Source organism: Primulina eburnea, chromosome 8, assembly GCF_022965805.1.
Source record: "Primulina eburnea isolate SZY01 chromosome 8, ASM2296580v1, whole genome shotgun sequence".
NCBI classification, from domain to species: domain Eukaryota; kingdom Viridiplantae; phylum Streptophyta; class Magnoliopsida; order Lamiales; family Gesneriaceae; genus Primulina; species Primulina eburnea.
Window position 1 is genome coordinate 4032071 of NC_133108.1, and position 25510 is coordinate 4057580.

Here is a 25510-nt window from a genome sequence, read left to right on the forward strand (position 1 = left end):
ATGTTTTTTACATAAACATAAAAAAAAAAAACATCACAAAAATTTGTGTGAGACGGTCTCACGGATTGAATTTATGAGACGGATCTCTTATTTGGGTCATCCATGAAAAAGTATAATTTTTTATGCTAAGAGTATTACTTTTTATTGTTAATATGGGTAGGGTTGATCTGTCTCACAGATTAGTATCCGTGATACGGTCTCACATGAGACCCACTCAAAAAAACAAAGAAACAAGTTGATAATTAAAATCTGAAATTTTATATGCGATGGTTAATGTAGAGTCAATTTTTTATTTTATTTTAAATATAAAAAAATTATTTAATAAAAAGTTAAATAATGACGAATAATGATGATAGCTCTTGTTATTATTGTTATAATTGTTGTAATATAATGAATTTACTATTTTATTTAAATTAACCAAGTATTACCCTAATTCATACTAAGCATTCATAATTTATTAATGTACTATTACTAATATAAATACATATTTATCAAAATAAAATCAAATTGTAAAAAGCATCTCATAAAAAAGATTCATTACTTTAATAATTTATGATAAATTTAGCATTTTCAAACCCAAAATTAAATTAAGATAAAGAAAATGGTAGAAGAGGGATATTTTAGGATTTTTAAATGATGTAAGGCTATGTTATAAAATTTTAAGTAAGAATATTTTTAAAAAGAGTGTGTCTCATGTGAGACCGTCTTACGAATCCTAATCACTGAGACGGGTCAACCCTACCCATATTCACAATAAAAAGTAATATTCTTAATATAAAAAATAATACTTTTTCATGGATGATCCAAATAAGATATATGTCTCACAAATACAAACCGTGAGTCCATCTCACACTAATTTTTTCCATTTTTATTGGACGCTTTAAAATATCTCGAATATTTATTATTATTTTTTTTGAAAAAAAGGTTATACTTATAAAACAAAGAAAATACAATGACATTTTTATTATGTTTAATTTAATGAAATGATGTTTTTTTATTTATTTAATATGAGCATATAGCAAGGTGGAGCTTAACCACACTTTAAAATTATATGAAAATTTAGAATAATATATAAAATAAAATCTTTATACAATTAACAGTAATATTCAGTAATTTATTGCATATAGTAGTCTTGTTTGGGGATTTCTGTTTAGAAAACGACATGAAATGCTTGAAGTTCCGAATTTTATGCGAACAAAAATTAAAATAAATAACTAATAGATATACTTTAAACCAATACAAATATATTTATCCATTTAAAAAATAAATAAAAATAAGACGAGACCATCTTATGAGATATTGTTTGATTCGTGGTATGAAACAAAGAGTATAAAGATAAATAATATTTGGTAATAATAAAATATATAAAATGATAGTTAATATAATGTTTGATTTGATTTAATTTGATTAAATTTGAGATAATGTGATATTACAGTTTTGTCATTTTGAAAATTGTAGGACCGGGCGCTTGCCGTTTTACCAAAAAAGCTATAGCTAGTGGTAATAGTGCAAGTCAAATTTTTAAACAGCACAAGCACCACAGTTCGATCGCTCTATCAAGTAATTAGGACCATTATTGCACCCAACAATCTCACTCCCAATGATCGCACTCTTTGCAATCAATGGGAATCGAACCCGTGACATTGGATCTGATACTAATGGTAGGAACGACCGCTTGTCGCTTTACCAAAAGCTATAGCTAGTGGTGATGGTACAACTCAAATCTTTTAAACCGCACAACAGCACAAGCACCACGGTTCTATCGCTCTACCAAATAAGGAAAATAATTGCACCCAACAAAAATATTAATAAAATATTTATAATATTATTTTATTAAAGATGATATTGTCATTTCAATACAATGTTTTGATTTATGTGAGATAAATGACTGATGATTTGATTGATGTATGATAAATGATTGATAGATGGATAAATAATATTATACACCAAACATGATATTAAATTGGATAAATATGTGGATAAATAATATAGCAAACCAAACGGTACATGATTGTCCTAAATATGAGTACTCTATAACTTCTCATTCAAACCTCGTGTTAATATTCCATTATTCAATACATATATAAACATTAACACGCTTTTTCTTTATACAACAGAACTCTAATTTACTAATATTACAAAACTAACAGCCGCCTCCACCTCCACCCCCACCCCCACCACAACCTCCACCTCCGCCTCCACCACCACAACCTCCGCCTCCCCCTCCCCCCGCATCTCCACCTCCACCTGCACCTCCACCTGCAGCCCACAGTCCACCTCTTCTACGACGCCGCTTGCCACCTCCGTCCGCGCAACCAAAGACGATAAAAGACATGATTGCAATGGACATAACAACCATGAAGCCCATGATCATGAATCCTGAACCCCCGTACAATAAACCTACTTCATTCGGATGACTCCCAGTACCAGATGTAACAGCTAAAATTCTAGCCATTTTGGATTGGACGTAAACTTTAGATAGGATATGATCCCACTAATTAATTCACGAAAGACATATACACATATATATATAGACACACACATATATATATATTTATACACAAGAGCGTACATTTGGCGTTTGATTAAATTTTCAGATTGCTTGTGTTGACCGCAATAGATTTGAATATTATATATAAAGAAAAAATACAGCTGCAATTTGCGGGAAATTTCTCATGGATGTTGCCGTGTATAAGTTTGAATTGAACAACAAATTTGACTGGATGAGGTGGAATTGTATTCAATCATTTTATAACACATATCTATACATCATCTAAATAAATTAATTGTGCTATTTATTAATTAATACTAGAAATATGCTCATGTCGAGCCATTCGATTTGAAATAAAATTATTAATCTGATAAATGAAAATAGTGATTGCATATCTTATGATCAATGTTTACCATTCATAATATCTTACTTTAAACAAATATTTTAATTTTAATTTTGTATATTTTTCCATACAGTATATATATATATATATATATATATATATATATATATATGTGTGTGTGTGTGTGTGTATATATATATATATATGTATGTATGTATATATTTGTTTTATTTTTTTCACAGAAAAACAAATTCTTTGCATGGTCGACTTAGTAGAATAACTTTTTGTTACGACACAACTACCTTGGACTAATGAAAAATACTATTATAACGACATAGTTAACGTGAGGGAAAAGTATTAAACGACTAGAATAATTTATTCGTGAAGGTCAAATTAATGTAATCATGATTAACAAAAATTATTTCAATATATATATATATATATGTGTGTGTGTGTGTGTGTGTGTGTGTGTGTGCACATGTAATTAATAGCCACGATTACAGATTAGATTATATTGATTAACTAATTAGTTAATTGACGACTATGTGTGCAAGAAATTAGATAACTTAATATTGATATCTTTTGCAAAAAGTTGGCAAAAACTTGTGTGAGATGGACTCACGGATCGTATTTTGTGAGACGGGGTATCTTATTTGGATCATCCATAAAAGGCATTACTTTTTATGTAAGAGTATTACTTTTTATTGTGAATATCATTAGGGTTGTCTGTCTCACAGATAAAGATTCGTGAGACCGTCTCATAAGAGGCCTATTCTTGCAAGTTTTATCAGATATTTATTTTAAATAACAATAATAATAATAATAATAATAATAATAATAATAATAATAATAATAATAATATATTGTATTAGTTATCTATTTAAAATCATTAAGATTAATTATTTGTATTAAATCATGTTTCCTTTAGAAAATTACTTATAAAAACGTTTTTATAAAAATATTTTTTCAAAATTTTTTAAAAATGTTTTAAAAGTCGTTTTAAGAATAAATATATGTATTTGAACAACTATTCTATGAAACTTTTTATAGTTAAATGTATTTGAACAAGTTTCTCTATTATTAAAAAAAAAAAAACAACAACAACAACAACAACTTTCAAATGTTATTTAAAATTTGTATTTAGAGAGCGATTTTTTTTAAACATATTTTCATAAACTTTATGACCTTTGGTTTGAGGGAATTTTTTGTGCGGTTTCGTACCCTGAAGGAGGATAATCCATCAATCGAAAACAATAATCCTTTGTATGTCGTGGTAAAGTTCAGTGATCACATTTCACAGCATCAGATTACTTGGATGAATTGGATGGGTGGAAGAAACAAAAAAAAACGATTTTATTGACTACATATTAGTCGATCTACTGACATGTGCAATATCTAAAATTATTGGTTTTCTTACATTTTTTTAATATCATATGCACTATAAAAAAATTTGTTATAATTGGTCTCGAACTTGGATGGACAAAATCTATATCTATATTATAGGTGGATCATTGATTTGTTTTTCAATTGTGAAAAGACTCAAATCTTCTTCTTATTAATACAAATACAAAAAAAATCAATAATGATATATATGTAAAATTCTAACAAATGTTAATGAATTATCACTACAATAGACATTCATTGTAGTAATTTATATCACTTCAAAAATAAAATATCTTTTATATTAATTTTATCAAATAATTCATCTTTATACTACATTTAAATGTTTTATCCTTTTAATTTTCTCTCTACATGTTTTTTTAATGATTTTATTGTAATTTTGTAATTATATTTTTAGTGTAATTTTTAATTCAGTAATAAATTATAATATCACCAGAAGATATATGAAAAAAATTAACTATATGTGCAATAGTAGAATAACTGTTTGAACAACCGGGAAATACTTGTCGTAGAAAAGATAAGTGAAATCTTGTCATTTTAATGCCGGAACATGAGAACATCAACACCTACCTTAGTGGCATTCCACCAAATACGTGCAGCTTTGACTAGCATGAATACTGCACAACCAACTCTGTCCTTGTCTTCATACTTGAGATGATCAAATATCGCCTCAAGTGATTTAATCCACTCTACAGCCACCAATGGATCAGTGCTTCCTGCAAATTCAGGCGGATCCATCCTCTTAAAAGTAGTATATATCCCATGAGTCCCAACTGCTTGAATCACTTGGTCTCTCCATTGCCTTCTACCTTGACCCGAACCTTGTAAACGAAGCAACTGTTGAATCTGTTCACTATGAACCTTGGCTTTGCTCTTTCAATAATTTGCCGAACTCGTCGACAACTCTCGATAAGGAGCTATCATCGCCCTCTGAAGCCTTTCTCTTAGGAGGCATTAAATCCTACAACGTGCTCACATAATACGTATCAACCGATAACAATAAATATATATAAGAGAAAACATACCCGGACTGTTGAAAGTAGACGAAGTCATATGCATTGGTCCGAAGAACGTTGCTCTGATACCACTAAATGTAACGCTCTCGATTGATTTCATAAAATAACAGCGGAATTTAAAATTTTCTTAAAGGAAAGAAGGATTTAAATTTTTCTTGACATAAATTCATTTCCATATATATTCAAAAGTATATACATGACCAATAAAATGATGTATCAAAATACAAAATATTGATTTGATCATGTAAAAAGGCTAACAAAGTATTTTCTTCCTTCCATCTGTTGTACATATGACTTCAGCTCCAATCAACGTCCCGGCTCGTCACTGTTATCTGCATCACATGAAATAACTGGAATGAGTATAAAACTCAGCAAGTAGAACTTTTACATAGCAATCTATATATATAATACTCTGTAAAACATGACTTTGAAATCATTAAATATCATCTAACTCTTGAAACATGGAATAATATAGTATACATGACTATAATGATGATATTTCTCTTTTCTCTGATGGATTGATATCTAAATAGCATCTGTGGGACCCTTAGCTCTTAATCGTTATTACAACACAATCTGATTAGGATTAATTAATTACAGCGGAAAACGAGTTTAAAATCTTCTTTATAATGAGCCCAAAATATCTCTTCTATAATTTGAATACTAAAAATAGTATTTAATCTCACATCATAAAACTCACCCACATAATCAAAACCAACCACATACAAACAACTCATATCTTCGGTACATGCCCCGGTATATATATACATATATATACTGGGAACAAAACATAAAACCTAAACCCAAACTGCGACTCCCTCCAGAAGTACCCTCTCCGACCTCTTGATATCCTGGAGTACTTGCCATTGTCCACACACAAAGACCACAATATCCCCCCTTGGGGGTGAGCAAAGCTCCGTATGGAACAACCATCATATATACCACAGATATCTAAACAATGATATATGATATGCAATGCATGTATGTCGTGGAGGTACCAGGTCAAATGTCTATCCACTGAGCACATATCAGAATCAATCGAATCGCTATCAAATCAATGCTCGAGCTGGCACACCGGCCTCAATCAGGGATACTCGTATGATAGCGTCGAAAAAGCGCCATCAAATCCCAAATCTCAATCAATCATCGGGGCCACAATGACTATGCTTTAAGGGTCATGTAATACCAAACATAGCATCGTGTTCACAAACCCCAGAATCAAATCATATCATATCATATCAGGGTATCCAAGGATCATAACTCAACGTACATGTCAGGTATCGATGTATGCATCAAACGATGTGTGTTACCAAAATATTTATTTTATACATCGATATTCCAATCACAATGTCATGTATGCCACATCAAATCATCACATAAGGCATATAGACACATATTTTCAATCAAATCAATCAAACATATATCATATGATACAAATATCTGTCGTATGTTACTCAGTCGCAACATACTTCAATTCTTCGTTCCAGTTGATGTAGCTTGAAGATATCGGTATAATAATCTATCTACATCAATAACATATTCATTTCAATCAATAACATGATCCAAAATCAATATTATAAGTTTCAAATATCTTTTGAAACTTTGAAAATTCATATCAAATCGAAATCATAGCATAATTCAATTCCGACTTCGAATATGAGTTTCTTGTTGGTTATTCTACCACATACATGAATCTCGACTTCAAATACATGCTATTTCAGCACTTTAATATTTAGAGCTGCTGAAACTAAAAGAAATTTACCTCAAAAGGAAGCTCTCGACGCGAAGATTCCGAATCTATAATTTGTTTCGTGTTTGGAAAACGTTTCAAAGTGATTTCGTACGGTATAAATCGATTTCCTTCTCTCTTTTCGAAGTTGCTAAATGAGGAATGAAGAAGAAATGAACCAAAAGACTCATTCTTATCTCCACCGCTATCTCGCTCGGGCGGTAGAATTCTCGCGCCCGAGCACGAGATGTTCTGCCCTCGAGTGTCACTTACACCGCGCTCGGGCGGTCAAAAACTATCGCTCGGTCGCGGAACGTTCTGTCCGAGCACACATATTCTACACTGGCGCTCGGGCGGTCATCTTCTACCGCTCGGACGCCAAACGTTCTGTACAATTACCCAACTTTTGGTACACTAGAGCTCGGGCGGTCATTTTCTATCGCTCGGGCGCCAGATGTTCTTTCCAAAATATTGGTTTTGTGTTGTATTGGCGTTCGGATTCTCCACTCGAGCTCTTACAACTTCAATTCTTTTAATTAATCAATATCTAGTACGATATTTCATTATCAACACTTATTTTCTCATTTTCATTGTCATGATATACATCATATACATAATCACATGACAATTTCATGAATTGTCGATAATCACATAAGATTTACGATAAGACAGTACACGGTCCTTAAAGTATTTCTGTCTCTATACCTATATCCCATCGATATAAATCGATTACTCTTTCGGGATATAAGCCTATGGTCGTTGATCAACTAATTGCATGCAATATCTGACTATCTATTTATTAATCCAATAAATCATTTGAACTCTCTCTTGGACATTAAAACAAACACTTTGAGTACTCTTTTCTCTTGCATTCCCTTGTATATAAATGAGACATATAAAAGCCTATAATTAGGGATGTAATCGAGTCGAGTCGAGTCGAGCCGAACTCTTGAATGTTGGAGCTCGGTTCGTTTATAATCGAGCCGAGCTCGAGCTTTATTTAACGAATGTATGCATGGCTCACGAGTTTATTCAAGCCTTTATTGAGCATCAACAAGCTTAATAAATATGAATCATACATTTAAATTTTCATTAAATTAATCAAAAAGTAAATTATATATTTAAACAAAATATATTATTCTTATTAAAAATTTTAAATTTATTATAATAAATAAATTTAATATATTTTTCTATATATTTCATAAATAATATGCAAAATCAATAAATCAAATATCAAAACTATTATTTTTTCATCTAAAAGATTACTCATGAACTTACCAACGAACATGTTCACGAGCTAACGAGCCGAACACTGTGAAGCTTGAGTTCGGTTTGTTTATCTTAACGAGCCTCATTAAACGAGCTTTTATCGAATCGAGCTTCGAATAGCTCACAAACAGTTTGGTTCGTTTACATCCATACCTATAATATACAACAAAGTGTATTCATACATAACATAAATCAAATGGAAGGGAGTAACATTTTAAAACCATTGAAATACAATACATATACTTCATGTGAGCACAAGGAATGAATTCCACTTACAACCAACAGAAAGTTTGATTCTAATATCTTGGTACAAATCCTACAACAATAAACCATGTATTGAACCATCAACAACTTAATAATCAAATGACCATACCATAAAACCCATAAAACCAACACAAGCATAATTTCCATAATTTTCCCCCAACACCACAATCCAAAAATAACTAAACCACATGATTACCTTAGCTCCTTAAACCCAAAATGATCTTGCTCTCACTTCAATAACCCAACAAGAAGCTTGAATCAAAGGTACAAAAGAAAGAAATGAGAACCCTAGCTCTCCCTTAAGCTGAAGAACCGAGAAGAATGAAGGAAATGAGGGAAAAATTTTGTATTTAATCACTTAAAACTTCAAAATACGACTTTACTGTTTATCGACCGCAGGTCCGCTAGCCCTTGGACCGCGGGTGCGCTACGCATACTGTACCACACCACAAAATCTGAAAGAAACGACTGTGGGTGCGCTGGGTTTGCTACCGCGGGTGCGATGGCCATACTGTCCAATCACCGCGGGTGCGGTAGCTTTTCGGGCGCGGGTGCGGTGTCATCTGAAGCCAACAATAAACTTTGCAACTAAAATCGAATCGCAACGTCGCTTCTCTCCATATTTTGGCAACGCTCTCAACATGAAAGTTGCACCTCTATGTTTTATCTAACCACTCCATTTGGCCTAATACCAATTGGCTCAACATACAATTTATCATGAATTTGATCGCAACAACGCTACAATATAACTACACACATCTATAATCAACAATACTATAAACCATAGATCGCAAATTCTTAACATCAAAACTATACTTAACTTAACCAAGTAGTAAATAAACACAAGTAATCTTAAACTGTACCGTTTGCCGAGTTTAGATATTACAATATATATATATATATATATATATATATATATAGTGCTACTATGATTTTCAATTTCAATATATATTTTAATTATTTATGAAAATTTAATAAAATAAAAAAATAATAAGAAAATTAAAAATTCTACAGTTAGTAAGTGACAAAAATATTTCAAATTATTTGATATGCTACAACTCTAAAAATTAAAACCCAAATTAATTCGAATGTTAAATATTACAGCCTATTTAATGTTAAAATGGATCATAGAAGACAAGTAATTTGAATTGTCCTATATAAGAACTAAGAACACACGAATGCATAAAAAAAAAACATAACAATGATTCGTATTTAGAGGCTTGGTGTCGAATATAAATTATATATTTTTCAAAATTCTTCGTTACCTAATATAATATATGGAAGTTAATTAATTGTAAAAAATTAAATATTCGCATGTATTTGTTTTACCAAATGAGATAACAAATATCCATATGAAAATTTGACTTTTATTTTAAAAGATAATACAATTTTAAAAAAAAATGAAAAAATGGAAAAAAAATTAACAAATCTATATGTATTGGCATGATTATTTTATTAAATTGTATAATTAAAAAATTACATGTATATCCTCGTAAAATCAATTATCAATCAAAACTCTAAATATCTCATTCGTGAAAAGAGATTAATGAACAATAAAAATACACTAAGTTATTTTCTACTGTAAAAACAATATATGACATAATCCTTATAATAAATATAATCACAACAATAATTAATTAGCATTTGTCAAAATATCCGAGTTTTTACATATAATATTTAATATCTTTATTTAATTATTTTGAAATCAAACTAATTAATTCAATAAATACAAAAATAACATTTTTTTATGAAATTTTATTTTTTTGTTATATTCCAAAATTAATGATGAAAATCATACCAATAGTTTAAAATTTATATTTAATAATTATTATATGAGTTTATTTGATATTTATCGTATAATCTTATTTGGATGTGTATTTAATTACACATGTTCATTTATTTATTATTTTAAAACTGTATTTAACAAAAAATTAATAGTCATCAATGTTAGTCTATGAAAAATCGATATATAATTTATTATCCATGATATAGAATTCTAAAAATAAAAGATAAAAAATTCCGTAGGGGATTAAATTAAATATTATGAGTTATATTTTACTATCACTATTATTATCTCATTTGTTTTGATATTGTTTTTATGTGTTAATCATGAGGATTTTAAATTGATAATTATTTGTCTTCGGTGTGCTTTAATTAAGTAAATTATGATTTATATATTGATAAAATCCATAATTTGATTGATTTTTACGTTATTCTACATTATACGTGCTGTTTGAATATATATATTTTTTAAAATTTGTTTCAATTCATTTTTTTGTATATATTATGTTCATTACAATTTATTATATAACATTAAATCAACTGCTCGAATTTTAATTTTAGAAAACAATTTTGAAATAATTTATACAAGTTCTTATAAATCGTCTAATTTGAAAAAAATTTAAAATTTTTATAATATAATTGATATCATGCACGTGTACGATGTTTAATTTTATTTTTAAAAAATAAAAATTTTAAAATGAGTACATTTTTGAAAAGCCAGTGTTTGATGTTTTGGTTGGCCTTACCTACCAAACAGATTTAGGGGGTTGGTCGATCTTCTCTCGACTCAAATTCCATTAAAATGATACCCCACCTAATGTGGTCACCGAACTTTTTCATTGAAGAGAGGAACGACAAGCCAAAGAGTAACCTCTTCTTGCTGGCAACTGGTAACTCAAACTTTCTAATTGCAGTTGAAATTACGGTTTTTTTAAAGCTGTTCTTTTTATTTTATGCGTGTGGTTTTCATGCTCGATGTATTTCGAGAAAATGGATCGCGTTTTCTTGATTAGCGGAATAATTTGGTAGTTATTTCATTGGTTGTTTGCTTTTGGCGTTCTTGAATGGGTTCCTTCGTTTACATAGTTTTTGCTCATTATCTGTTCTGGGTTGTAGGCCTGTACTGGAATATTGTCGAAGAGTATATGTACTTGTCTTGAATGGATGTAATCGTGTCGCAAGGAGTTTATCGTTTGCCCAATTTAGCTTAAGAATTTATGCAATAGAGTAACATTGTTAGAGATGATAGTTTTGAATACTGAAAAGATGTGAAAATATTTTATTGTAAGAATGTATATGTGATAAGTTAATATAAACCCAAATCTATGTTTCCTATCAAAAAAAAAAAAATGTAAACCCAAATCTAATCAGAGGGTACACTGAAAAGCTTTGTCTAATCATTAAATCAACTATCATCCCTGTATAAACTACCACCCTGAATCTCGTAGTTGCTATTGCGGGTTAGTTCTTGCCCTCATTTTACGGCAGCTTTGTCTGAATTTCATTCTGTCAGCTTCTAATGTTTGTTGGTTTTTTCTTGTTGGTTATCTCTTTCAGCTGAGGCTACAGATGGCACAAGAAATTGTGAAGGCAGGTGAAGAGGTAATTTTCAGTCTAAGCTTCAGCTCTCAGATTGTAAAATAAATAAATCTGATTCATTGACTCTGTGTATCTCGTACCAGTAATTTCGCTTTCAGTTTAGTACATTAATTAGTTGTTAATATCATGCCTCCAAATTCAATAATCTACCAGTGATTGAATTGGTTGCTAGGTTGTTCTTACTGAGGAAACTGATCGCGTAAGATTGATTACCTTGAATCAACCACGTCGATTGAACGTCATTTCTTCCGAGATGGTATCTTCAAAGCATTAGGTTCTCTTTAACAACTCAAATATTTTATTTTTTTAAAAGTTGATGAAGAAATATCTTGGTTATTATTAGGTTGCTTCGCTGGCTAAGTTTCTGGAAAAATGGGAGAAAGATGATACGGCAGCGCTTGTACTATTCAGGGTTAAGTTCAGAGTGGTCTCAGAGGATGTCTAACTTAATTCAAGAATTTGAATGCATTTTTAAAGTTTCTCATGTTTTTCAGGGATCTGGTCGTGCTTTTTCCGCTGGTGGGGATTTGAAAATGTTCTACGATGGAAGGATTTCAAGTAGGTGGATCCATTATAATTCATAAGAGAATATGATTCTTGCCTTTTGTAGCTTTGAGACCACTAAAATTTTACTTGTGACATTTTTTTCTTTTTCCTTTTGCTCTCAGAGGACCCTTGTGTTGAAGTAGTTTACAGGATGTACTGGCTTTGCTATCATATCCATACATACAAGAAAACACTGGTATTAACATGTGTTATCTATTAACAAAACAATATCCTATTTTTAGTTTATTAGCAGAGTTTGTGATGTAGAGCTCGGGTTTTTGGTGTTGCAAGGTCGCTTTAGTTGATGGAATTTCCATGGGTGGAGGCGCATCCTTCATGGTCCCGATGAAGTTCTCTGTTGTCACGGAAAAAACTGTGAGTACCTGTATCCCATGGTTTTATCTCTAGGTTCTGATATATTGAGTCCAAGGAGGTGCTCAGTAAGAGAAAGAGTGTTCCCTCACAGGAAAAAAACTTAAAATTCATATATGGTTTTTTAATGCAAGTTTCACCACCACGAAGTACATTAAATCGCTCTCTCTACTTGTCTTTCTCTGTCTCCATTTTCCTGGGTCTGCTCCTCATTGAGTCATTGTGGTTTGACTTCGTATGTGTTTGAAATAGGTTTTCGCAACTCCAGAAGCAAGCATAGGCTTTCATACAGACTGTGGATTTTCATACATGCTTCCCCGCCTTCAGGGGCATTTAGGTAAGCCATATTGCAGGCAAAAATGAAAAAAAGAAGTCGTATTTCCATGCTTATTACTCAACTAAATTCTTCTTACAAATAAGTGGACATAATTAAGTTTTTATTTTTATATTTATGTAGAAAAACATACTCTATTTGTATGAAAATACAAAATTAGGGATGGAGGAGGGTGACAGCCTTATCGGCCACCGCTTAGCTCCGACAGTGCTCAAATGAGTGGCTAATATGTATGTGTACATGTAGGCGAATTTTTAGGCTTGACTGGGGCAAGGCTGAGTGGTAAAGAATTGGTTGCAGCAGGTTTGGCAACTCATTTTGTGCCGTCTGAGGTAAGATCTTCATGTTTTTATATGCTTCCGTAGTGTTAGGCAAGGGTTTCAATACCTTTTGTCACACCTCTGGGCCTACATTCTCGTTGGATGGAATGTTGCCTCATATTCGAAATTCAGCTAATTCTCTGATAAAAACTCGAATATCCAATTTAGAACTGCACCCTATTGATTTTGAGGTACTGGTGATGCCGTACATGAAGATTTTTCACACCATATCTTTGTATTAACTTTATACATGCCATTTTTTGCTTAGAAATTACCTGAGCTAGAGAAATGCCTGATCGGTTTGAATACTGGGGAAGAGAATGCTGTTAAAACTGTCATCGATGAATGGAGTATCACCTGTCAGATTGATGAAAACAGTATCCTGAACAAGTAATGATAACAAACACTGGAGATTATTTTTCTATTTTTGAAAGGTCTCCAAATTTACGAGTTGGTTCCTATGTAGTGCAAGACTCCAAGTCATTGATCAGTGTTTTTCTAAAGAGTCAGTGGAGGAGATCATAGTTTCACTTGTAAGTGATTTATTTTCCAATTTATATAGCTTTTTCTAAAATCTTTAATGCCTAAGTGATCTACGTATACATGTTTAGGAAGTTGAAGCAAGCAAAGAGGGGAGTGGTTGGATAGCTCTGTTCCTCAAAAGCTTAAAGAGATCATCCCCAACCTCTTTAAAGATAACACTACAGTCGGTAATGATTCTGCCAAACCTTAATTCTGCAGCAATATGATTGGGAACAGTTCTAAATCTTGTCCACTCACGGTGATTGTGAAAATCTGTAGATTCGCGAAGGAAGGAAGCAATCACTGGCTGAATGCCTGAAGAAAGAGTTCAGAATCACAATGAATATTCTTAGGATCATGATATCTGGTGATGTTTACGAGGTATGATTCACAAAGCAACTTCTCCTGATATGAAGTGTACTCCATTAGTTTTAGGAGTATCTAAACGAGCCCCTTTTTTTAAACTTTTCTTCTACGAAGGGTATCAGAGCTCTCACAATTGACAAGGACAACGCCCCAAAAGTACGCCTCTCTGTATCTCTCTCTATATGAACGTATAGCACCAAACATTTGTAGTTTAAATCTTTTTCTAGATTTTCAATTGTTCATTATATGTCGTACGCCTTGCATGGTCAATCAGGTCATGGTTCATGCTTGGTGTAATCAAACAGGTGAAGAAGAAAAATTACATTTGTAGTTGTGAGTATGTGAACCTATAGAATTGAACTTCCGAATAAAACTATCAAGAACATCAATTGGTGTCTCGTCTCCCTTACCCACCACCTTATTTTCTCAAAACAACTGCAGTGGGAGCCCTCAAATCTTGAAGCTATAAACATTGACAAAATCAATGAGGTGTTTCTGCCGTTTAAAGAGGATCTAGAGCTCAAGATTCCAAATGAAGAGGACTGCAGGTTGGTGGCTGCTTATTGCTTTCCCTTTCACTTCCCCTTCCCACAAGCTTTTACAATTAACCAAACTTTTTTATACTATTGGATTTTTTAAATATTCACAGGTGGCAAGGAAAATATGAAGGTTCAGCCTATGCAAATTCTGTGTAAATGACAACTTAGTCACTGGCTTTGCTTCTTTGAATTTTGAATGTGAGGAAACTGATAAATTCTAAGAAATTTAAAAGTTTGAGAGTGGCTCAATAAAAGAAATGGTTATTTGTTTAGAGTCATTCAAACATATGTCGATATGGATCCAATACTCAAATTATCTTGAGTAAATTTAACTAGATTTCAGTGTGAATCTGATGTATTCACTGTCAATGTCAAATAACACATCGTTGAATGTTAATGATAAAACATTAAGTTATTTTGCATCCTTGTTTCATCCGATGTTTTGTAATTATATATATTGATTTATCATCCTCACGTCATGTAATTATATATATTGATTTATCATCCTCACGTTATACATTAATCGTCATTGCATCTGAACAACCAACCAGTGCTTGAAAGAATTACTAAATTATTTGATAAATTCCTTACGGTATAAATTATTTTCCAACGTTGATGATTGTTGTCTTGACCATGAGCATTTGATACTGGGCAAATTTTTTCAAGCCAACAGCTTCAATAATGGTCATTTTGAAAAAAAGAAATACTTTTATTATCAAAGAAAAATTTTCATGTGGAATTAGTCGCATAAAATTCATGTCAAACCTTCTTAGCATTGATATTTTCTAAAATAATTTTGGATTACGATATTCAACCGTGAGCATATTGATTCATTTTGATTTTGAGATAGTTGATTTCAAGTCTGACTGAAGTAATTGCTTTTATTTTAGCATGAGAATTAATTACACAGATTATCAATAAAATTGATCATTTAATTTACACATTATTTTGTAGTTTTTTTATATTGAATTTGGTGATTACATCCCAATACAATGGGTATTAAAAGCTTGATTTGGTGTGGTAAAAATAGGTTGCGCTTAAATTGAAGGATTTGATTTGGATGCTAAATTTGATTAGAAAAGCAATTTGAATAAAAAAAATGACCCAAATCATGGATGTATTTTAAATCACAATTAACAGTACGTCTGCAAATATCAGCAAATGTATTTTTTTTTTTATTTGAATATGATAACAAGTCAATGGGGTTTAATCATTGGATCTGCATACATGAGATAATGAGTCCAAGATTTACAACTTACGATGAAAACACCAAAAAAGCAAGAACGTATTTGAGTGGAGGCGAGATTTCACAATTGAAGCTCAACCTCAATATTTGACATATTCAGTGGAAACAGGGACCATCTCTTGCTTTTTGAACTTTAAATTGGCTAATTGATTTCCCACAACAAAAAGTTGCATGGGAATATAATACAATGTCAGGCTCCACCTATCTTCCTAGATTATCCTCTTATTTCTCCCTTTCTGAGCTGTGTTAGTTAGGAACCATTATTACCATGGGATCCCAAAGACTGTAATATAGATCAAAAGTAAGATTGTATGTAACTTGGGATGAAGCAATAAGATTCCCAAAGTAATATGCACATTCGTATATCATGTCATGTTTTTTCAAGTTCAAACGCAAATCTTTGTATCTTGTATCATTTTTCGCTCCCGGACTGATCAAAATTTTTAGTTGCTGTCCGAGCAAAGATGCTCCATCTTCCAAAGGGCATATACACGTAATGTACTATTATTGTGCAGTTGCTATTATAGTCTGTAATTCTTATTGGAGCTGCAGAAAACACTGTCTCTATTGTCTGTATGATAGTGTGCAGACAATATAAGTTGACATTTTCATACCTCCGTTAAAACCCAAAAGCCTGTAAGAAAAAGACGCCATCATGTTGAAATTTGAACAATATCCCAATTCCTAAGCTTCTCCTATATATTCCACTGAGAAAGATATGGACTCAATGCAATACTCTCACCGTAAAAATATTCCTCTTACCATTATACTTTTGCTTTACAAGCCGAAAGATCGAAGGAGGAGGATAATAAAGATCTAAGGGTAATGCGCTACCTTTTTTCACATAAACAAGCGCTAATAAAATTCTGTTCCATAAGTAGAAAGAATATGAGGGAAAGAAAGGGATTTTCATAGCAAAAAACAATGTTCCATGCCACCATATACAGATAATATTTATCAATTCAAAAGAGAGAAGATGAAAGTGCTTTTTCAGCTGGTTTCCTCTTTTCGCATTTCCTCATATATGCTTCTTTCTTGTTCTCGTAGGATTTTAAGAAAAAGGACCGTCCAAATCAAGATTGAACTATGATATCTACACAGAAGCTGGTGCGTTTCGCATTTCCTGCAGGTATTTTTGTACTTAGTCTCCTACTGTCTATCGTCTCAGCTAATGATCTCAAGAGAAAAGAAAACGTTCATTCGAGTAACAAACACAAGATTCCTGAGGTAGTGTGGCACTTCTGCAGCTAATTTTTATTTAAGGAAACAGCACAATCGTTACTTTGCATATGTATACATCACGATCTACTGTTTTTTGATGAATTGGTCGACTCGGTATACGGTGTCAGATAACTCCTCGACTATCCTTTCAAATCAAACTTCATGGATTCCTACTCTGGGCTTCAGTTGGTTTTCTTATGCCGGTTGCGATACTTATTAAGAGGATGTCAAACAGAAGAGAATCCCTGAGAAAGCAAAGAATTATACTTTACATTCATGCTATTACACAGGTAAGTTCTTCAAATTCTCAAATCCATCCTGTTTTGCAACATTAGTTGCAAATTGACAGGAAACATTATGAAAGATGGCCTTTTTTCTCCTGTTAGCCATTGCGAAACATACAATATCTCCACAGTGTTGTATTAATGTATCATTTTCATCAAGAACTTTGTTAGTTGGAATAAAAATAAAATCATGATAATAACTTAGCCGTTCTAATAATTATGAATACTTAGCAAGAAAGGAAAACATTTAAATCAAATATATTATCGATAAGCTGCTAAAAGCTTCCAAAGCTAGTTTCTTTCAACAATGAGACCGACTGATCTGACGATATCATAATGGTTTGGTAACTAACACCTGTTTTTGTCTGTAAATATAAAACGATTCGGGTTCATCTGAAGGTTGTCGCAGTCCTCCTTGCAACGGCAGCAGCAGTACTGTCAATAATATACTTCGAAAATTCTTTCAGCAACGATCACCAGATAATAGGCCTAGCCATTTATGGTGTCATATGGTTACAAACATTGATTGGCATGTTAAGGCCACATAGGTAAAGGTTTCACTCTTGAAATTTATAGTCAGAATTACTTAAGCATAAACTGAGAGTTCTTTGTGTGCAGGGGAAGCAAAGGAAGAAGCATTTGGTTTCTTTTTCACTGGCTGGTAGGAGTAGCAGTTTCTTTACTCGGAGTCATCAACATATACACGGGATTACAAGCCTACCATAAACGGACATCGAAAAACGTTAAGGTTTGGACTGTTATTTTCGCGGTGGAGATCTCATTCATACTCTTCCTCTACTTTCTTCAAGAAAAGTGGCACTACGCACAGAAACAAGGTGTGATTTTAGGAAATGAGCCTACACAGCCTACTGATCAAGAGATGTCTCCAAGATGCCAGAGGAAAGAAGAAAATAGCTGACTTATTTAATTTATTGATCAATATACTTGTACAGATATGATTCCTCTACTCCATTCAGAAATTTATCAACTTCGATTGAGTAATATATTTTATTTATTTATATATTAAAAAAAGAAAGATGGTAGACCTACAGGAACTATCATTACTCCCATACACCCCTACACTGGCCAAACATGTTGATTCTTGCTTAACTGGAAAGTTCAAATTTTGGACTAAACCCAAATCCATTTTTAAATTCAAGACCATCAACACTTGTAAAAATTATATAAGTAAAAAACTCAACGTTTTAAAACTCTATTTATGTATTTCCAAAATTTGTATTCGATTTTTACATCTCAAATGACCAAATTATTATTTATTTCACATTTTCACTTATAAATCAACAATTTCCATTGTTTCCAAATTCTCAATGAAGCTTTTTTTTATTTAAAAATAAAAAATAAAAAATCTTGAAGGTGGGACCGAGTTTAAACCTGAGTCAATTATTTACTTGCTTGATGATATCAAATTGGCTGTGTGAAGTCAACTTATGACCGTTGTAAGGAAGCCGACACCAAAAAACCAGAAAACCAAAAGCAGGCCGTTTTCAAAAAATTAGCTGTAACCATTAACGTTAGATTTATTCTAAATCAAACGAATTTAAATCCCAGATTTTTCTCTTGGAATCATATTCCATAACAAAGGCAGCAAATTCTTGACAAGCCCAAAAGCCATCCCCACTTTCCTTTATCCATCTCTTCCTTGAAGATTCTTGGCATCTCTTCTGCGTACTTTGTAGTCGAAGTTTGAGGAGGGTTTTGTCAATTTAAGAGCGGAAATGGGGAAGCGGGAGTCGGAGGAGGAGACGAAGAGTGAGATTCTGCAGGTGATGGAAACAGAGCTCGCCACTCAAAATCAACACCCGTATGCGTTTCATGTGTCTGGTCCTCGCAACGTTCCTTCCATTAACTGGAGAGATCTCATCAGTTCCAATTGGTCAGTGTTCATTTTCCTCCTTTTTTTTGGTCCCCTCGGTTTTGAGATTTTTGGTACTGTACTTTTGGGGAAGTTACTTTCGCAGAAGTAACTGGGTTTGCGTCCTTGTATGAGAACACATGTTTTTTTGTGGAACAGCTGGTTCTTAACCTAATCTTGGACTTTTGGGGTTTACATGAGAATGCATTCTACCTACTTCAGCCTCGTTTCAAGTATTATCTTTTCTTTACTCGAGTGAGGATTTTGAGTATGGTGTTTTTATTTTAGTTGTTTAAATGTGAACAGAAGCTTGAATTTTGTTGGAGTTAGGAAAAGAACTAGTCTGAGTTGATTCTGTTGATATATGAGAAAGGTCGAGATTGATTATCTTTTACTGCATGTGGTCTCCAATGAATTTGAATCTTTACTCTGATTGTAGTTGTTATCGCCGTATCTGTGTGATCACACTCTAAAATTAATAATCTAAACTAGAATAAAGGATGATTTTGTTGGTCGGACTCTTTCCCTTAACCATGCAAGTTTCGAATTCGAGGACGATTGAACTGATATGCGAACTTGGAATGTACATTTACTTTTTGTTTGTTGTCAATGTAAATCTACATCTTTGCAAACAATTCTTTTTGTTTGTTTAAGTGCTCCAAATACACAATTCTGACTGTAGCAAATATGACTCAATCAGAACAAGAAAAAGCATGTCATCAATGAAATGATACTCCTGCTGTGAAGTTTTTTTCTTTATGGAGTTTCAGTTTATTTGTTTATTGGGATCAGACTTTACTATTTTGTTCAACTACACTAGTGGATTGTTTCTTCCACAAATGACTAATGATATTGCAATTTTTCTTCCACAAATGACTAATGATCTCCAAGTTTTTATTTGTTTCTGTTCTATATTTGAGCTTAATGAATGGAAAATTAAGCAAAAAACTCGAAACAACTTCACCGGAGGGGGAACCCACACTGCAAGTGCTTCCTGGAATTTCCAGGCAGCAAGGGCAGCGCGGGGCGCTCTTGGCACTGCCTGGATTTTTCCAGGCAGTGAAGGCATCTCTGGGACACCCGGAAATCGGATTCATGAACAAGCATGTTCATTTTTTGAGTTTTCAGACACCTTTTCATCCTAATGGTGTCATATGATGGTTCTTTCATGTCCTTTGGTCTAAGAGACACCTCAAATGGTTACTGACGTGTTCTTACAGATTGAAATCATTAAATAGAGCATCGAGGCTCATTTGGAACATCAAGGTGGGACAAATTCTTTGTAAGGAGAAAGTGTTCAACAATTACATCAATTCAACTGTAGTAGATTCATTGCCATCTTCGACGACAACTATTCCAATCGCACGAGGAGAAAAACCAAAGAAATTTTGTGGTGCAGATTTTAAAGGTGGCAACAAAACTTATTGTTCTACCTAACCACACTGAGTTTGGTAAGATTTTTAAAGGAGGATCCTCCCACCATTGTAGGAAAGAGGTCGACCCTGATAAGATGGGTTGCACTGGATGTATTGGATCAAAGTGACTTTCTATGCAGAAAAGACATTCTGAATGGACTTGATAATGCAGTTTACAATATGTATTGTCAAGTCAAAACCGCGAAAGAACTAGGGAAATGCTTGAAAAGAAGTATAAGGCTGAAGATGTTGGCATTAAAAAGTTCATTATTGGATGCTTCTTGGATTTCAAGATAGTAGACTCCAAATCTATGGCGAGTCAAGGGCAAGAAATACAAGTACTTTTGCATGAGATTCATGTAGAGGAAATGAGTACAAGTCAAGTGAGGGGTTGCACTGGATGCATGGAATCAAAGTGACATTCTATACAGAAAATGCATTCTGAATGGACTTGATAATGCACTTTACAATGAGTACTGTCAAGTCAAAACTGCGAAGGAACTATGAAATGTTTGAAAAAAAGTATTGAAAAAAGTATAAGGCTATAGATGATGGCCTTAAAAAGTTCATTACTGAATGCTTCTTGGATTTCAAGATAGTGGACTCCAAATATGTGGCGAGTCAAGTGCAAAAAATACAACTACTTTTGGACGAGATTCGTGCAGAAGAAATGAGTCTAAGTCAAGTGAATCCTTCCAAGTTGCTGCTTTGACTGTGAAACTCCCTCTTATGTGGAAGAAGGATTTCAAGAATTAGTTGAAGCATAATAGGAAGGAAATGGAAATGGAAGATCTGATTGTACAACTAGGGATTGAGAAAGACAACTGTAAAACGGAAGACAAGAAAAGTAAGATGGCTGCGAAAGTAAACATATTGGAATCAAGTAACAAATGCAAGAAAAAAAAGATGGTCTTGAAGATGACATCAGGAATGGAACTGACCATTGTTGAGGTATTTCATGTTCCAGACATTATAAGAACCTGATGACGGATTAGTTGTTGGTCAACATGGTTTTAGGCTTGTATTTGAGTCAATAAATTTGTATTGACGAAGAATGATCATTTTGGTAGGGAAAATCTATTTGGATGATAACCTCTTAAAAATGAATGTAATAGTGTGTCACTGCGAGATTGATGTTGACAATAAAACTAAAAGTTATATTTAATTGCTTGAGTGTTTTAATGTATGGCATGTTCATTTAGGACATGTAAATTTTAATACTCTGTGACGTTTAGTGAATTTGGAATTGTTGCCTAAATGTAATATCGATCCAACACACAAATATGAAATATGTGTTGAAGCAAAAATGACCAAAGTGTATTTCCAAAACATATAGAACCAAAGTTGAAAATCGACTTGTTGACCTCAAATCCCCCACAATATGCCATATGAATTATGGAAAAACCAGTAAATCTTCCTACAAATACTTGAAAATGTGAGGGTGTCTGGCCAAGGTTGAAATACCAAAGCTTTATCAAGTCATAATTGGACCATCATTGGATATGCATATAAACAGCAATGCCTGTAGATTCATAGTACACAAGTCTGAAAATTTTGAAATGAGTGTAGGCATGATAAAATTGAGTCTAAGAATGCAGTATCTTTTGAAAAAGAAAAGAAGAAAACTCTAGCAAAAGAAAAGGAGAAAAAGAAATTGAAGGTTTTATAAGTATTGTTGAACCTTCACACGATAAAAATGTTAGAACTGATGTAGCCTGAGCGAAGTAAGGGTTAGATCCTTGAAGTCTTTTGATCCAGATTTCCACACCCATATGCTGTAAAATTAACCAAAAACCTTACAAGATGCTTTGTTTAGTCCTGAAGCTCCATACTGGAAAGAAGTCACCAGGTACCGAGCCATTGGGATGCAAATGGGTTTTAAGAAAGGAAAGTATGTCGACTAGTTAAGAGCGGCAATTCCAAGGGAAGAAAACGTCATGTAGTTCGTCGAAGACATAATACAGTACGACAACCGATCTCAATAGATTTATATCTCTATTTGAAATTAAAGGAAAACTTGGCGGATCCGTTTATGAAAGCATCGATAGAGATTAAGTGTATAATTTGTAAAGAAGAATGAGTTTAAAATCTACAAAATAAAATTTTCATTGTGGAAACCTAACCTTGTTGATTGGAGATCTCAATATCTTCTTTTAATAGGACAACTATATTATGAAAACCTGAGCAAACACTCGAAAATTAGTATATTCTTTTCTCATTCCTATGACGATGAGTGTTGTTACGTACCAATGTAGTGAGGTTAGGTATTGAACTTCTAATGGTTCCTTAGCTTGTAAAAGCAGGAATATGGTAGCATACTCTTGAAAGGAGACCACCTATGTAAGTGTCATGACGGGCCGCCTCAACACGCTTATGAAACCAAGAAGTGTTTCATGGCCAAAGCTTACAAAACCGATAAAAAACCAAATTGAAAATGGCAGAGAAGTTACCGTGTAGATTATGTTGTCTGATTTTACACAAACTGCCAAGAAGCTCAAGAAGTTCACTTCGTGGCCTAGTAAATCCAATAATATTCTGCTAAATAAAGTTCAAAGCCAAAAACCACATACCTTGATGCGATAATTTTCCATGTAAATTCTCTTTTCGACATCACATTCATTCATGCATCAATTTCATTCATGTTGGAAACCCGCGCTACAATTTCTAGGGCAGCGCAGGGCGCTCTGAAAATTACTATGATGTATTTGTAAAAAGAGTTGTTATATCTTGGGAGGAGATTGTCACAAACCGAAGCACCAAGTGGGCAAATTTTTCTTAAGGAAAAATTGTTCAACACTTACCTTAACTCAACTGTTGCAGATGATCTTCGAATTTCAAGGTATCAAATATAACAGTTTCATTGAGGTCTGCATGTATGGCCATGTCCTTGGTGCAATTATTTGTCCGAAGAAATTATTGGTGATATAAATCTTTTTCGAGAAATTTCAGAAAACATACTAAAGAACTTCATGTTCATTTGATGAAAATTGTATCAAATAAGTATTTCTTACATTATAAAATTTGGAATCATATATATAATTTCAGCTGAGATTTTTTTCTGCTATATTTTCCCCCAATGTTTTATGTGTTGTTTTTGTAAAAAGTTGAAAAAACTAATATGATCCCGGAAAATTGCATGACCAGGAAGGATGGTAATTACAAAAGGACAGTCATTGCCTGCTTTATACAAGCCGTGTACTTGCTTGAACTCGATAGGCAAGAGAACAGAACCACGGAAAACGCTCTTGCTCCTAAATGGTGGATACCCTTTAAGTACAAACTAGTTGAGACTCTCGTAGATGAAAGGGATGGATCAATTTTTGGTGCCATACTAGAATGGGATCGGGCTGCAGCATTAACAGATTTTGTGCTTATAAGACCTAGTGGTGCGCCAAGGGCTGTTTTGGCTCTCAGAGGAACACTTCTGAAAAGTCCAACTATTCGACGGGATATTGAGGATGATCTCCGGTTCCTAGCTTGGGAAAGCCTGAAGGGATCCGTAAGATTTAGTTGTGCTTTGAAGGCTCTAAAATCAATATCTGAAAAGTACGGTAGCAGCAATATATGCATTTCGGGCCATTCTCTGGGAGCCGGTTTTGCTCTTCAAGTCGGAAAAGCACTAGCCAAAGAAGGGATATTCGTGGAGGCACATTTGTTTAATCCCCCCTCAGTTTCACTGGTTTCAAGTCTAAGAAACATGGGAGAAAAAGCAGGGATTATGTGGAATAGAGTCAAGTCAATAATCCCTTCTAGTACTGAAATTCAGGCTACTGGTGATGATGGCTCGAAGTCTGTAACCTTAGGATTAAAGCAGTGGATACCGCATCTGTATGTAAATAATAGCGATTATATCTGTTGCTATTATGCCGATCCAGATGGCAGAGAAGACAGCTTGGCGGAGAAAGAGAATACAAAACCAAAAAACGAATCCTGTGCTGCCAAGCTTTTTGTGCTGTCAAAGGGCAAGCAAAAGTTTCTTGAGGCGCACGGTTTGGAGCAATGGTGGTCAGATGACTTGGAAATGCAAACGGCTCTGAATAACAGTAAACTGATTAGCAGACAGTTGAAATCTTTGTATAGCCTCCCGCCTGCAGAACGATCCCCGAGCAAGGCTTGATAAGGAGAAAATTCAGTCATGCTTTTCTTCTTTTTTTATGACAAAAAATCAGCATATGAGTTCCTTCGAAAGTTGAAGGGACAAAAAAAATAACAACCCTCTCATATATCTTATTTTGTTGCGATGATTCCTATTTGTCCTTGTTTTCAATCCATGCGTTGTTTCTTTCTTTGTCTGAGTTTGTTTCCAATTCATTTTTGCCCTTTAAATGTATGAATGGTGGGCTGTACATTGGAGTTGGTTTCCTTTGGCCAAGTAGCGCACACAATGGCACATGTAGTCTCTCTTTGAAAATAAGTTTACGCTTATAAAGTAATGTTTATCTGGTCTTTTAAAAATATTAAAAATACACATTAACATATGTTCAAAAAATACTCTCAAATTTTCCACTTGAAAAATATTTCTTTCAGTTAAATACTTTTAGCATTCAAGCTCACCCGTTATGGGCAATTCATATTTTA

The 25510-nt window shown here is 33.2% G+C and overlaps 3 protein-coding genes across 8 annotated transcripts; all 3 read left to right on the top strand.

Moving 5' to 3' along the window:
- Positions 1-11023: 11023 nt before the first annotated feature.
- LOC140838532 (3-hydroxyisobutyryl-CoA hydrolase-like protein 5) lies at positions 11024-15315 on the top strand. 5 transcript variants are annotated; one of them, XR_012119611.1, is made up of 17 exons: positions 11024-11185; positions 11853-11897; positions 12067-12150; positions 12238-12306; positions 12389-12452; positions 12563-12636; positions 12732-12815; positions 13065-13149; positions 13393-13478; positions 13735-13856; positions 13933-13999; positions 14078-14176; positions 14268-14369; positions 14469-14510; positions 14629-14659; positions 14796-14902; positions 15004-15315. XR_012119611.1 is itself a non-coding variant. In XM_073204912.1 (16 exons), the coding sequence occupies exons 2-16, from the start codon at positions 11865-11867 to the stop codon at positions 15047-15049; spliced, it is 1164 nt and encodes a 387-aa protein (XP_073061013.1). In that variant the 5' UTR covers positions 11025-11185; positions 11853-11864; the 3' UTR covers positions 15050-15315. The 5 variants fall into 5 exon arrangements, 4 of the variants coding, with proteins under 4 accessions (XP_073061013.1, XP_073061014.1, XP_073061015.1 ...); XM_073204912.1 differs by lacking the exon at positions 14629-14659 and having other exon boundaries at positions 11025-11185; XM_073204913.1 differs by lacking the exon at positions 14629-14659 and having other exon boundaries at positions 11058-11161.
- Positions 15316-16439: 1124 nt separating this feature from the next.
- Positions 16440-18693, top strand: LOC140838534 (cytochrome b561 domain-containing protein At4g18260-like). 2 transcript variants are annotated; one of them, XM_073204918.1, is made up of 5 exons: positions 16440-16961; positions 17187-17366; positions 17489-17650; positions 18044-18192; positions 18263-18693. In XM_073204918.1, exons 2-5 carry the CDS (start codon positions 17226-17228, stop codon positions 18561-18563), a joined length of 753 nt encoding a protein of 250 aa, XP_073061019.1. In that variant the 5' UTR covers positions 16440-16961; positions 17187-17225; the 3' UTR covers positions 18564-18693. The 2 variants fall into 2 exon arrangements, with proteins under 2 accessions (XP_073061019.1, XP_073061017.1); XM_073204916.1 differs by lacking the exon at positions 16440-16961 and having other exon boundaries at positions 17004-17366.
- A 396-nt stretch (positions 18694-19089) lies between these two features.
- On the top strand, positions 19090-25203 carry LOC140838535 (GDSL esterase/lipase At4g10955-like). Its single transcript, XM_073204919.1, has 2 exons — positions 19090-19538; positions 24077-25203. Exons 1-2 carry the CDS (start codon positions 19381-19383, stop codon positions 25047-25049), a joined length of 1131 nt encoding a protein of 376 aa, XP_073061020.1. The 5' UTR covers positions 19090-19380; the 3' UTR covers positions 25050-25203.
- Positions 25204-25510: the final 307 nt, after the last annotated feature.